General features: G+C 40.6%; 3 protein-coding genes across 3 annotated transcripts; 1 reads left to right on the top strand and 2 right to left on the bottom strand.

The window, feature by feature from the left end:
- Positions 1 to 9,315: 9,315 nt before the first annotated feature.
- Positions 9,316 to 9,714, bottom strand: LOC131972777 (histone H2B 1/2-like). The gene has a single exon (XM_059334494.1). It carries the CDS (start codon positions 9,698 to 9,700, stop codon positions 9,326 to 9,328), a length of 375 nt encoding a protein of 124 aa, XP_059190477.1. The 5' UTR covers positions 9,701 to 9,714; the 3' UTR covers positions 9,316 to 9,325.
- A 1,043-nt stretch (positions 9,715 to 10,757) lies between these two features.
- Positions 10,758 to 11,339, bottom strand: LOC131972773 (histone H2A). Its single transcript, XM_059334490.1, has one exon. It carries the CDS (start codon positions 11,139 to 11,141, stop codon positions 10,758 to 10,760), a length of 384 nt encoding a protein of 127 aa, XP_059190473.1. The 5' UTR covers positions 11,142 to 11,339.
- Positions 11,340 to 11,447: 108 nt separating this feature from the next.
- On the top strand, positions 11,448 to 11,900 carry LOC131972772 (histone H3). Its single transcript, XM_059334489.1, has one exon. The coding sequence runs from the start codon at positions 11,448 to 11,450 to the stop codon at positions 11,856 to 11,858; it is 411 nt and encodes a 136-aa protein (XP_059190472.1). The 3' UTR covers positions 11,859 to 11,900.
- Positions 11,901 to 13,099: the final 1,199 nt, after the last annotated feature.

The raw sequence follows: 13,099 nt of genomic DNA, 5'->3' as shown, positions 1-13,099 counted from the left end.
GGCCTGTTCATCTGCTTTGGTGCGCCACCTACTGAACAACAAGAGAGTTGGGCTGTTTCATTCAAAACCACAAATGTGTTTGGAGGCAAAGTCTCTAAACTGATCAGAGTCACTCAGCATCTACAATATGAATGTCTGTACCAAACTGTGTGGCAGTTATTGCACATGATCAGTGAAAGCTCCGACCTGCTGATGGGACCATGAATGCACCATGTCTCATTCGTTGGAAATTGACCCCAAAATGCTCAGAACTCAGGAAATAAACACTCAATGTATTCATTTTAAGAAAAGTATGATATTACTTTTCTTCACCCTTTGCCGCATTTTTACATGGAATAAACTAGAATCAGTGCAGGTCATTTTTCAAAAACATTAACTGTACAAGCATTCTAATCCTAATATTGGCCTGTTTTCCTTATCCTGACACTGACGAAGTGGACAAACGTATTTGGAAGACAAATGTGAGAGTAAACTATACGAAATATTGAAATCATGAAAAAAAGGTCAAAATGAAAAAAGTCGAAGTCAAGAAAAAAAAGTCAAAATAAGTAGAAAATAGTCAAAATAATGAGGAAAAAAAAGTTGAAGTCAGAAGAAATTGTCAAAATGAATACTGAGGCTTCTAATGGGTTGAACTTTATATCCCAGATGGATTTATTTAATCTAAGTATTGAAAGAATGTAATGCATATTGCTAGAGATTATTTTCCACAATGAAAATCCACCTTGACATATAAAATGAATCTTTCAAAACATATCTCTCGATAATGTTATGATTTGAAATGATGATGTGTGTGTTTTTGTGTCTCAGGGTTCCGTGTGTTCTGTGTTCTGATGTCTGCACATAAATTAGAACACAGAACACACAGACAGTCTGTTTAAACACACTTGAAGTCTATTAGAGTGTATTTAGAGTGTGACTCTCCACAGACTGGACAGACCACTGGGCAGACACACTGTGGAGCTGCTTGGATTGGAAATACTACTCAGAGTTTTTACATGTTATGTAGTTTTTTTTAACTTTGTGAAACCTGTGGATCAAGGAGACACAAGGAGAAAGTGGAAGCCTTTTTCCTGCATGTTGCCAGAGCCCTGTGCAGAGTCCTGAAGATAACGCTGAAAGAGGTAGGGATCCACGTGCTCACACTAAGTTATGTCATGTTCTGGTTACTGTGTTGCAGTGCAAGGTTTCTGTCTCTGAATTAGTTTGGTGATGGTGTATGTCCTCTCCTGAAGCCCACTAAGAGTTTAACATAGTGAGGCATCTTTATTTATCTGTCACCATGAACTGTAGAGACCACCTTGTGCTGTTTAGATTCCTCATTAGAGGATTTTGTTTCTTGTTAAAGTGACAGTCACTTTTAGGAAGTTTGTTTTTGTGATATTGTTAACAAGGTAAGTTTTAGGCAGGTGTGGGAAAAATGCTATAAAATAAAAATGCATTCAAAAACAGAATTGATAATGTTTTTATCCAAAAAAAAAAAGAAAAGTGAATGGATGGAAGAATAATCAATATATATAAATAAGACACTTGTTAGCCTTGGAAGAAGGTCTCTCTTGTGTTTATCTTCCCAAGGAAAACTTCAAATGTACTAAACTGTTTTGGAGCTTTTCCTTGTCCATTGGAGAGAGGTGTCATCATATGCTTCTTGTTATACATATACATACATACATACATACATACATACATACATACATATATATATACATATATATATATAGTCAAAATGACAAAAAAATGTTGAAATCATGATAAAAAGTCAGAATGAAAAGAAAAAGTCGAAGTCACGAGAAAAAAAAGTCAAAATAAGTAGAAAATAGTCAAAATAATGAGGGAAAAAAGTTGAAATCAGAATAAATTGTCAAAATGAATACTGAGGCTTCTAATGGGTTGAACTTTATATCCCAGATGGATTTATTTAATCTAAGTATTGAAGAATACAATGCAGATTGCTAGAGATTATTTTCCACAATGAAAATCCACCTTGACATATAAAATGAATCTTTCAAAACATATCTCTCGATGATGTTATGATTTGAAATGATGATGTGTGTGTTTTTGTGTCTCAGGGTTCCGTGTGTTCTGTGTTCTAATGTCTGCACATAAATTAGAACACAGAACACACAGACAGTCTGTTTAAACACACTTTAAGTCTATTAGAGTGTATTTAGAGTGTGACTCTCCACAGACTGGACAGACCACTGGGCAGACACACTGTGGAGCTGCTTGGATTGGAAATACTACTCAGAGTTTTTACATGTAATGTAGTTTTTTTTTAACTTTGTGGAACCTGTGGATCAAGGAGACACAAGGAGAAAGTGGAAGCCTTTTTCCTGCATGTTGCCAGAGCCCTGTGCAGAGTCCTGAAGATAACGCTGAAAGAGGTAGGGATCCACGTGCTCACACTAAGTTATGTCATGTTCTGGTTACTGTGTTGCAGTGCAAGGTTTCTGTCTCTGAATTAGTTTGGTGATGGTGTATGTCCTCTCCTGAAGCCCACTGAGAGTTTAACATAGTGAGGCATCTTTATTTATCTGTCACCATGAACTGTAGAGACCACCTTGTGCTGTTTAGATTCCTCATTAGAGGATTTTGTTTCTTGCTAATGTTACGACCACTGACTAAACCCAGCCAGCAGACAATAACATAACAATCAGAAAATTAAACAAAGTCAAAAGTGATGTGAACAAATGATGATTTATTTTACAACAGCAAAAGAACGACACACTAAGGTGGGGGAGGATGGGACAAGTGATTGTGCCAAAAGAAAGTTGAAACAAATATAACAAAACAAACACAAACAGTCCTCTGGCACGTAACACCTCCACCCATAAAAGTCCAAACAAACAATGTTTGGAACAATACTCCTCAATACACTACAAAGTATGTGCCAGAAATCACAACTTACACTGTTCTGGTTTTCCTGTTTCTTTTCTTTCTCCTTTTCTTTCTATTGGCAGTGTTTCTCACAAGAGGAACAGCATCATCAGGTGTGGGAAACACCTTCCCACCAGCGATGTCGTTACCCATCACAAAATCAACACCATCAATAGGAAGATGAGAAAACGGCAATAGGAAAACACCCATTAACTAGCTCAGACTTTATATGGACTTGGTGAAGGGACGCGGGCACAACACCCCTCCCAATACCTCTAACAGAGCTTCTCCCACAGGCAGACTTAGGACTCCACAGCAACACTTTAGACAGGATGAAAGACTGAGAACAGCCAGAATCACGTAGCACCGTGACGGGGCGCTGGTCCTCAGCTCTTTTCCAGTCAAAGACACAAATGCAGTAGAAATAAAAGGTTCAAAACAGGTGTTAGGCTGTCCTGGGGCAGCCAACTGACCACCAGGAACCACTGTACTGACCAAACCAACACTCTTCATCACACCCACTTCCTCTGGAGTTGACGAGCTCGGAGGAAACTGTTGCTTACGCTTCAGAGAAAGACAGTCAGCAATAATATGACCCTTTCTATGACAATAGAAGCATTCACGTTCCTCCCGTGAAGTTAACAGTGGACCTTCAGGCTTCTCAGAAACAGGGTAGCTAGTGTTGGGACTCACAGGACGCTGTACTGATTCTCTGTCTGGGTGGTAGGAAGATTCAAACACATTTTTATGAGTCAGAACAAACTCATCAGCTAAGACAGCTGCTTTAGACAGTGAAGACACTTTCTGTTCATTTAAGAAAACCACCATATTTTCTGGTAGACTGTTCTTGAAGTCTTCAACAAGCATTAACTGCTGAAGTAATTCAAAATCACTGACCCCAGTGGCAGCACACCACTTATCAAAGAGGACACTTTTATCACGTGCAAACGTCCTCTGGCACGTAACACCCACACTCCCACAGAGGACACCTGGACAGCTCTGAAGCTGGAGACGGGCCGCGGCAAACCACTTGACTGTGGTCAGGTTTCTTTGGGGGCCCCCGTGATGTGGAGGTGCATCATCTGGCTGACTGGCTGATGAACTTCAAGCTCTTCTGACGTCGTCATGTGTTACATATTTAACTTATAAATATGTAACACACCCAGTAAGTACTGGTGATTTAAGTCCAGATGTCTAGGTTCAGTGGTGGAAGATGTGAATGCTTCCTCCACCACTGGTAGCTTAGAGCCAGGCTAAATCTGTCTTTAAAGGAACATGGTCTCACAGAAATCCGTGAAATAGCCACGGAATCGCTCAAATTTCCGTGAAACTGACACGGATTTATTATTAGTCATATCCCGTGGCTATTGGTTTGTTCCAAGTCACGTGACTTTTAAGGTCCCGGCGGTCAGAATAAAAAACATGGCGGACAGTTCTCTCATTTTTAGTGAAATCAAAATCAATATTTTGACTTAGTTTCTGCATAAAAATGGATTTTGATCACATTTTTAGCGAGAAATATATGTTTTATTTTCTAAATCTTCACTCAGTGAATGTACATAATCACTTTGTGTGTTGGAATAGCCACGGGATATGACTGTCATTAACTTGCATTGTAGCGAAATCTGTGTCAGTTTCAAGGAAATTTGGGCGAAATCCGTGGCTATTTCACGGATTTCGGTGAGACCATGTTGCTTTAAAGCTTCCTGCTAGCTTTAACTTCTGGCTACTAAGTTAGCTTTAACCTGCCTAGACACCTGCAGGTCACCAAGTTGACTGGGAGACGTCTGAAACAGTGAGATTCTTCAGCCTTTTCCAGCCGGTGTTGACCTTCCATGTCAGTTGCTCTGTGGTCAGTGAGCTTCTAGGGGGCGGCCTGCAGCACTGAGATCTGCACTTCTGGGAGAGCTAGAAAATTCTCCCCGGTAGTAACCCTGGCCTATCGGAGCCTCTGCTGGCGGGCGTTTTGGACTGAGGGGAAGACTCAGTCCCGCATTGAAGTTCTGCACAGTGACAGGTGTCACTGTGTGGGCGCTGTCAGCAGAACTCTATGATGGTCGGTCAGTCTTCAATACTCCAGGAGGCAGGAAACCTGCTGCCAGTCCGTCTCAGAGCTCACTCAGACTTCCAGTGTATCTGACGTAGGAGGCTGTGAGGTCACATAATCACACCAAACTCCACCAGTCTGACCTGGGACTCTGGACTCTAGTGGGACCTTTACTGACAGGTTGTGTCAGTGTTCTGCCCCAGTCTAGGGGCCTAGAGCACAACATGAAAAGGCCCCATCTTCCCCATCTCCCAAGTAGCCACAAACAAAGATTGGTTTGAAGAATGGGTAAATATTTATTTACAAAGAGAACTTAAGTAAATACAAATATTCTTCAACTTAGGGGTGGACTAAAGCCAAAATAACAAACAAAACAATTCTATCTTAAAAATAAGAAATTTACCTGAAAAACCAAAAGATACAAAATCTTCCCTCCCTACCTACTTAAACAAGAGAAAACGAGAAACAAAACCTGGCAACCCACCCTTACTGCTCAAAACAAGGGAATTAAGTCCAAAACCACAAGTTAACTCAAAAAGTGTGAACCGGTTGGGAGAAGAGGAGGAAGAGGAATAAGCCTGGTGCAACCGACGGCCGCCATCTTGGCTCCATTTAAACCATGTGGTTCCGGCTGCAGCCAATCCCAGACGAGATGTGGAACCTCTCCACCAATCGCACCGTGGCTATGGCACACTCCAATCTGCATACAAAAAAAGGAAAACAAAAACACAGGGCACACATACAAATGCAGTTGGCTAAACATGAAGTATAATATGACCACAGTCATAACAGTCAGTTTTTGCATGATTGTTCGGTAACACTTTACAATAACCATCATTTATAAATGGTTAACAGATAGTTTATTAATGTTTAATCATCATTTATAAACCATATATAGGCCATTTAGAATGGTAAATAGAAAATGTAATAATGTTGAAATATCATTTATAAATGCCAAATAGATGGTATTTTAATGTAAGTTGATAGTTTCTTTACCATAAACAAACAATTACATTATAATTCTTAGTTTATTAATAGTTTTGCACTCATTAAAACATTTTTAACACCATATTAAGTATGTAAATCATTTCAAAATTATTCTTATACCTTTAAGAAATTGTTTGAAAACATTTAAAGATTAAATATGTATAGAATTTTGTAAATGGTTAATAATAATTGGTTTATAAACCATCTATAAACATCACTTAGATGGTTATTGTAAAGTGTTACCGATTGTTCTTAGGATTGAACATCTCACTTTTTTAGCAATATAACACTGGCATGTTATTATTTATTTATTAAGTTGGGAAAATATGTTTATACATTCATTCTCCTTTCTGCCTTCTTGGTTTTACGGAGGGCTGCAGCCAATCCCAGCTGACATTGGGCGAGAGGCGGGTACGCCATGGACAGCTCGCCAGAAACATAGAGACAGACAACCACGCTCTCAGTTCAGGGACCCGATCTAAGCTGCATGTCTTTGGACTGTTGGAGGAACCCGGAGGACCTGGAGAGAACCCACGCTGACACGGGGAGAACATGAAGCTCCACACAGAAAAGCTGCAGAGCCAGAACCAAACCTGTGACCCTCTTGCTGTGAGCTGAAAGTGCTCACCACTACTCCACCGTAGAGTCCAGCTTTGTTCATTGTAGAAAAATAAATATTTGGATAAATCTTAAAATTACAATTGTGTTTTATTATTTATTATCTTATAGTGGTTATGCTGTAAATTCAATTACTGTGAATGTTTGTATTTTAACAATAAATGTAGAATTTTTGATTTTCTTTTGAAATGATTTACTATAATTTAGTACATTTAACTGTTCATGAGGAATTGTCATGACTTAAGTCCAGGATCAAAGCCTTTTTCTTTGTCTCTGTTCTCATATTGACTCATTATTTTAGATGATTTAATATGCATTGTTAAGTAGATTGGTCTGTGTTAGTGAAATGTATCTTATGAACAAACAAAATGTACAGAATTATGTTATAAATTGAAGAGAAAAAAAACTAAAGAGAGGCAGCTGTGTGCACTCATGTTTGTGTTTGGGTGTGCCTCCGCCTAAAAATCACACGTCAACATAATGTGGCTGGAGATAGAGAGGAAATAGAGAGATGGAGTCATAGAAAATGGATTAAGATATCTGCAATACATATGTCAGGGTGTTGTGTCAGGGAGCTGCAGATTTGGGCTATTTGTTATGTTTGATTGTGATTTTCAAAGCAAAAAATCTTTCTTATTTGAAGATGGAGATTTCTGACACATAAGCTCCCATCAAGGCTCCGGCCCCTCTTTGACCTGAGCAGAGGTCTAGTCAGTCAGAATAACACCTGTGTGGTGTGTTCAGGGCCTTTAAAATATGATTTCATGTCATCATTATGGTGTCATGTTGTTTGCTCTCAGAGAAGCAAATGTTCAGCACTTTCAGCACCGTGGACAGCTCCACACAGTTTGTTTACCATCAGTAAAGATGTGGTAACTTATCGATTATTTTATACAATAGAAAGTCCAGAAAGCTGCGGTGAACGGATCCACCTCTACCTGAGCTGCCTTCAAAGATGGAAATACCGACATTATTCCTCAGATACAAGAACCATGAAACTGTATTGTACATATTGTTCCAAATTTTATATCAGTGTTAATACTTAATATTTGTTCTTGTCTAAATTGACATTATATTTTTCAAGCATTTTACTGGTGCTTGTTTTAATTTAGTTTTTTATATCCAGTTATTGTATTGATACTATTTTTGATTCTGTTACACTGAATTTCCCCACTGTGGGACTAATAGAGGAATATTTAATCCTCCAGGAACAAGCGCAGAAAAAAGGAACAGGAGGTGCAATTATACACTATTGATGAGTTATGTTGAGCAAGCAGGAAGAAAATATGATTTTGATGCTTTTAAGTTGGTATTGTGAATGTGAAAAAATAAGTATCACTGGCACTGCATCTGAAGGAGCTTATCCTCTACACAAAGTTGTTCCTATGTAGATGTTTACTTAAGATGATGCATATAAAACCAAAATAAGGTAAAAGTGTCGATACATTTCAATCTTTTCTATAATGCACCTCAATCTGTGTAGTGAGTATTGATCTTAATTTATGTCCTCCGGGCTTCTCCAGTCATGTTTGAGGTTTTTACAAAATGTATTCATGTAGAAAGTTTGCATAAGATGATGCATTTAAAACCAAAGTAACAAAAGTACTAATGAGGTGCAGATAGTGCAAATCAAAAGGTTTCTTCATTAATCTTATATACTAATTCACATGAGAATTTCTCATCTGTAATATTACAATTTAAAAAAAATACATCTCGGTCACTTTGAGTACAGTGAAACATTAAACGTATTTATTACAAGCCACAGTTCCACCATTTAGATAATTAAGCATGGATGCTTTAATTATTTTACTGAGTTAAATGTCCATATTTTAAATTCCTTTTAGTTCAACAGTTCCCATTTCTGAAAGTGATTGGAATTACAAAGTGCTGTAATTTATTTTTTGTGAGAAAATTATGGCCCATGTACAATCCAAGTTGGTCTCAGTGGGATTTGAGCAATATGATAAGAATTTATGTTCAAAATCCTGAAGTAAAGCAGAATTTACTGTCTTATCATATTGCTCAAATCCCACTGAGACCAACTTGGATTGCATAGGGGACATAATTTTCTCACAAAAAGTAAATTACAGTACTTTGTAATTCCAATCACTTTCAGAAATGGGAACTGTTGAACTAAAAGGAATTTAAAATATGGACACTTACCTCAGTAAAATAATTAAAGCATCCATGCTTAATTATCTAAATGGTGGAACTGTGGCTCGTATTACGTTTAATGTTTCACTGTACCTACTCAAAGTGACGAGATATGTTTTAATGTAGACTCTGGTTTCCCAAACACCTTTCAGGCCGTCTTTCCAGAAGTCATATTGCCTTAAAGATCTTCACCTTAAGACATTCATACTGATTGAATATTTTGCTGCAGAGCAATATTGCCATCCAGCTTCGCAGAATTTAAGTGGGAGGAGATGGTAGTGGCTACAGCAGTGCTGCACAGTACACCTCTGGTAGTCTTAAAGATCTTACTGGAACTGAAAATTCCGATGTAAAGATAAAAACCTCAAACATGACTGACTGTTGGATAAACCTGGGGGACATAAATGATGATTAATATTCAGTACATAGATTGACGTGCATTATAGAAAACATTGAAATATATCGGTGCCCCATAATATATCGGCACATTTACCTTATCTTGGTTTTATATGCATCATCTTAAGCAAACTTCTACATAGGGACAATTTTGTGAAGAGGATAAGCCCCTTCAGAAGAAGTGTGTGGCTCTTAAAAGAGCCTTTGTGTTGTAGCTGGTGCAGCAGCAGCAGCAGCAGCAGCAGTCTACTTGGAGCTGGTGTACTTGGTGACGGCCTTGGTGCCCTCAGACACGGCGTGCTTGGCCAGCTCCCCGGGCAGCAGCAGGCGGACGGCGGTCTGGATCTCCCTGGACGTGATGGTGGAGCGTTTGTTGTAGTGAGCCAGACGGGAGGCCTCACCGGCGATGCGCTCAAAGATGTCGCTGACAAACGAGTTCATGATGCCCATGGCCTTGGAGGAGATGCCGGTGTCGGGGTGGACCTGCTTCAGCACCTTGTACACGTAGATGGCGTAGCTCTCCTTCCTCTTAGACCTCCTCTTCTTGCCCCCCTTGGTGACGGCCTTAGAAACGGCTTTCTTGGAGCCCTTCTTGGGCGCTTTCACGGTGGTCTCAGGCATGATTCAACTGGATCAGTCTGGATCAGAAGAGCTCTCTGGCTGCAGTCCGCTCACTTTATACCCACTCCATGCTAATCTCAATGTGCTGTTGCTGACAGAGGATTGGCTGCTTTCTGAGCAGGACTGAGCATGCGCGAAGATAGAGTCTGAGCAGCTCATGACTCGTTGATACAATGTTAGAAAACATGCAGAGTCAAGAATCAAGAAGAGAACAGAAGTGGGAAGGAAAAGTAGCAAAACGGAAAAAAGTATGAACTTCTCTTCACTTAAAGGTGAAATACTGATGATTTAGGTTCACCATGCATCACTACTTGATGAACTGAATGAGGCTCAGCAGTCAACTCTCTTTCTCTACAACCACACACTGCAAAAGTAAAAATCTATCAGTGATCATATTATGTAGCAAAAGTAAAATCAAGCAACCACTCAGTTAATTTGATTTGTCACAATACATCAAATAACTCCAGTATCTACACCAACAACTTACTACTAATAGCTGTTATATTAATTCAAATTTAACTTCTGCAAATGATCATCTTTAGTGGAGGTTTTTTTTTTCCCCACTTTTAAACTTAGAAAACAGGCTACCAGAAGAACCGAGATTTAAAAAAAAAAAAAAAAGCAGGACCATTGTCTACAATAATGTCACTTAATGAGTCTTTTTTTGTTGTATTTACAAGTTTAAATCGATTAGAGAAGGCAAGCAAAGATGGATGCAGTCAATAGATGGACTTCTCTTGGTCCAGAAGGTTTACTTATATCATATATATCATCATTGTGTATACTGTAGGGAGCTCTCTCTATTTTGGTGTCACTTGGATATAATAAAGAAAATATCTTGTAGTGTTAGTCTTTTGGGGAAGAAGAGAATAATAATTGTTAGTTTCTTTGTTCAGCCTGTTACTGCAGTCGTTAACCAGATAAGTGTTGTGTTATGATACTTGTTGCTTCGGTGCATCAGTGAGAGGAGAAACGTCTCTTTATCAGCTGGTGTTTGGCTCTTAAAAGAGCCTTTTGGGGGTTTTTCTGGTTCCCAGCAGGGAGCCGGTCTCCAGCTTTACTTCTTGGCGGCCTTCTCGGTCTTCTTGGGCAGCAGAACAGCCTGGATGTTGGGCAGCACGCCGCCCTGAGCGATGGTGACTCCACCCAGCAGCTTGTTGAGCTCCTCGTCGTTGCGGACAGCCAGCTGCAGGTGACGGGGGATGATCCGGGTCTTCTTGTTGTCGCGGGCAGCGTTTCCAGCCAGCTCCAGGATCTCAGCGGTCAGGTACTCCAGCACAGCCGCCAGGTAGACCGGAGCTCCGGCACCGACACGCTGAGCGTAGTTTCCCTTTCTCAGCAGCCTGTGGACACGACCGACCGGGAACTGGAGCCCGGCCCGAGAGGAGCGGGTCTTGGCCTTAGCTCTGGCTTTGCCTCCGGTTTTGCCTCTTCCGCTCATTGTTGATGCTTTCTAGAGTTGTGACTGTGTGAAACTGTGGCCCCTGTGGACAGAGCCCTCCTTTATATATCCACAGAGCCAGCTCTGGTTCTTGGCGGACTTTTTGAATGATTTCCCCCCAATAGGCAGCGGAGCTCCGGGTGGGGGTCGCTGCTCTGGGCGGCGCTGAGCTCCAGGAGGAGCCCCTCACCAATCAGGAGCCGGAGGTCTGAAGCAGCGTCACATCTGACAGCCGGTCCCACAGTTTAAGAGCAGCGAGTCTCTGCGGTGAGCTCCACATTTCTCTGATCAGAGAGAGAAGAAGTCATGGCCAGAACCAAGCAGACGGCCCGTAAATCCACCGGAGGCAAAGCCCCCAGGAAGCAGCTGGCCACCAAGGCTGCCCGGAAGAGCGCCCCGGCCACCGGCGGCGTGAAGAAGCCTCACCGTTACCGGCCCGGTACCGTGGCTCTGAGAGAGATCCGTCGCTACCAGAAATCCACCGAGCTGCTGATCCGCAAGCTGCCCTTCCAGCGCCTGGTCCGAGAGATCGCTCAGGACTTCAAGACCGACCTGCGCTTCCAGAGCTCCGCTGTCATGGCTCTGCAGGAGTCCAGCGAGGCTTACCTGGTCGGCCTCTTTGAGGACACCAACCTGTGCGCCATCCACGCCAAGAGGGTCACCATCATGCCCAAAGACATCCAGCTGGCCCGCAGGATCCGTGGAGAGAGAGCTTAGACTGTCTGCTGCTCCAAAACAACCACAAAGGCTCTTTTAAGAGCCACCTCACTCTACTCAAGGGCTCCATCCTCTGCTGCCAGCTTCATGAACTTTAACAAGCCAGTGATACTTATTTTTTCACATTCACAATACCAACTTAAAAGCATCAAAATCATATTTTCTTCGTGCTTGCTCAACATAACTCATCAATAGTGTATAATTGCACCTCCTGTTCCTTTTTTCTGCGCTTGTTCCTGGAGGATTTAATATTCCTCTATTAGTCCCACAGTGGGGAAATTCAGTGTAACAGCATCAAAAATAGTATCAATACAATAAATGGATATAAAAAACTAAATTAAAATAAGCACTGGTATAATGCTTGAAAAATATGTCAATTTAGACAAGAACAAATATTAAGTATTAACACTGTGATATAAAATTTGGAACAATATGTACAATACAGTTTCATGGTTCTTATATCTGAGGAATAATGTCAGTATTTCCATATTTGAAGGCAGCTCAGGTAGAGGTGGATCCGTTCACCGCAGCTTTCTGGACTTTCTATTGTATAAAATAATAGATAAGTTACCACATCTTTACTGACTGTAAACAAACTGTGTGGAGCTGTCCACGGTGCTGAAAGTGCTGAACATTTGCTTCTCTGAGAGCAAACAACATGACACCTTAATGATGACATGAAATCATATTTTAAAGGCCCTGAACACACCACACAGCTGTTATTCTGACTGACTAGACCTCTGCTCAGGTCAAAGAGGGGCCGGAGCCTTGATGGGAGCTTATGTGTCAGAAATCTCCATCTTCAAATAAGAAAGATTTTTTGCTTTGAAAATCACAATCAAACATAACAAATAGCCCAAATTTGCAGCTCCCTGACACAATATCCTGACATATGTATTGCAGATTTATTAATCCATTTTCTATGACTCCATCTCTCTATTTCCTCTCTAACTCGAGCCACATTATGTTGACTTGTGGTCTGATTTTTAGGCGGAGGCACACCCAAACACAAACATTAGTGCACACAGCTGCCTCTCTTTAGTTTTTTTTCTCTTCAATTTATAACATAATTCTGTACATTTTGTTTGTTCATAAGATGCATTTCACTAACACAGACCAATCTACTTAACAATGCATATTAAATCATCTAAAATAATGAGTCAATATGAGAACAGAGACAAAGAAAAAGGCTTTGATCCTGGACTTAAGTCATGACAATTCCTCATGAACAGTTAAATGTA

This window comes from Centropristis striata, chromosome 6 (genome assembly GCF_030273125.1).
Source record: "Centropristis striata isolate RG_2023a ecotype Rhode Island chromosome 6, C.striata_1.0, whole genome shotgun sequence".
Classification (NCBI taxonomy): Eukaryota; Metazoa; Chordata; class Actinopteri; order Perciformes; family Serranidae; genus Centropristis; species Centropristis striata.
This window is presented reverse-complemented; position numbering and strand designations above follow the sequence as displayed.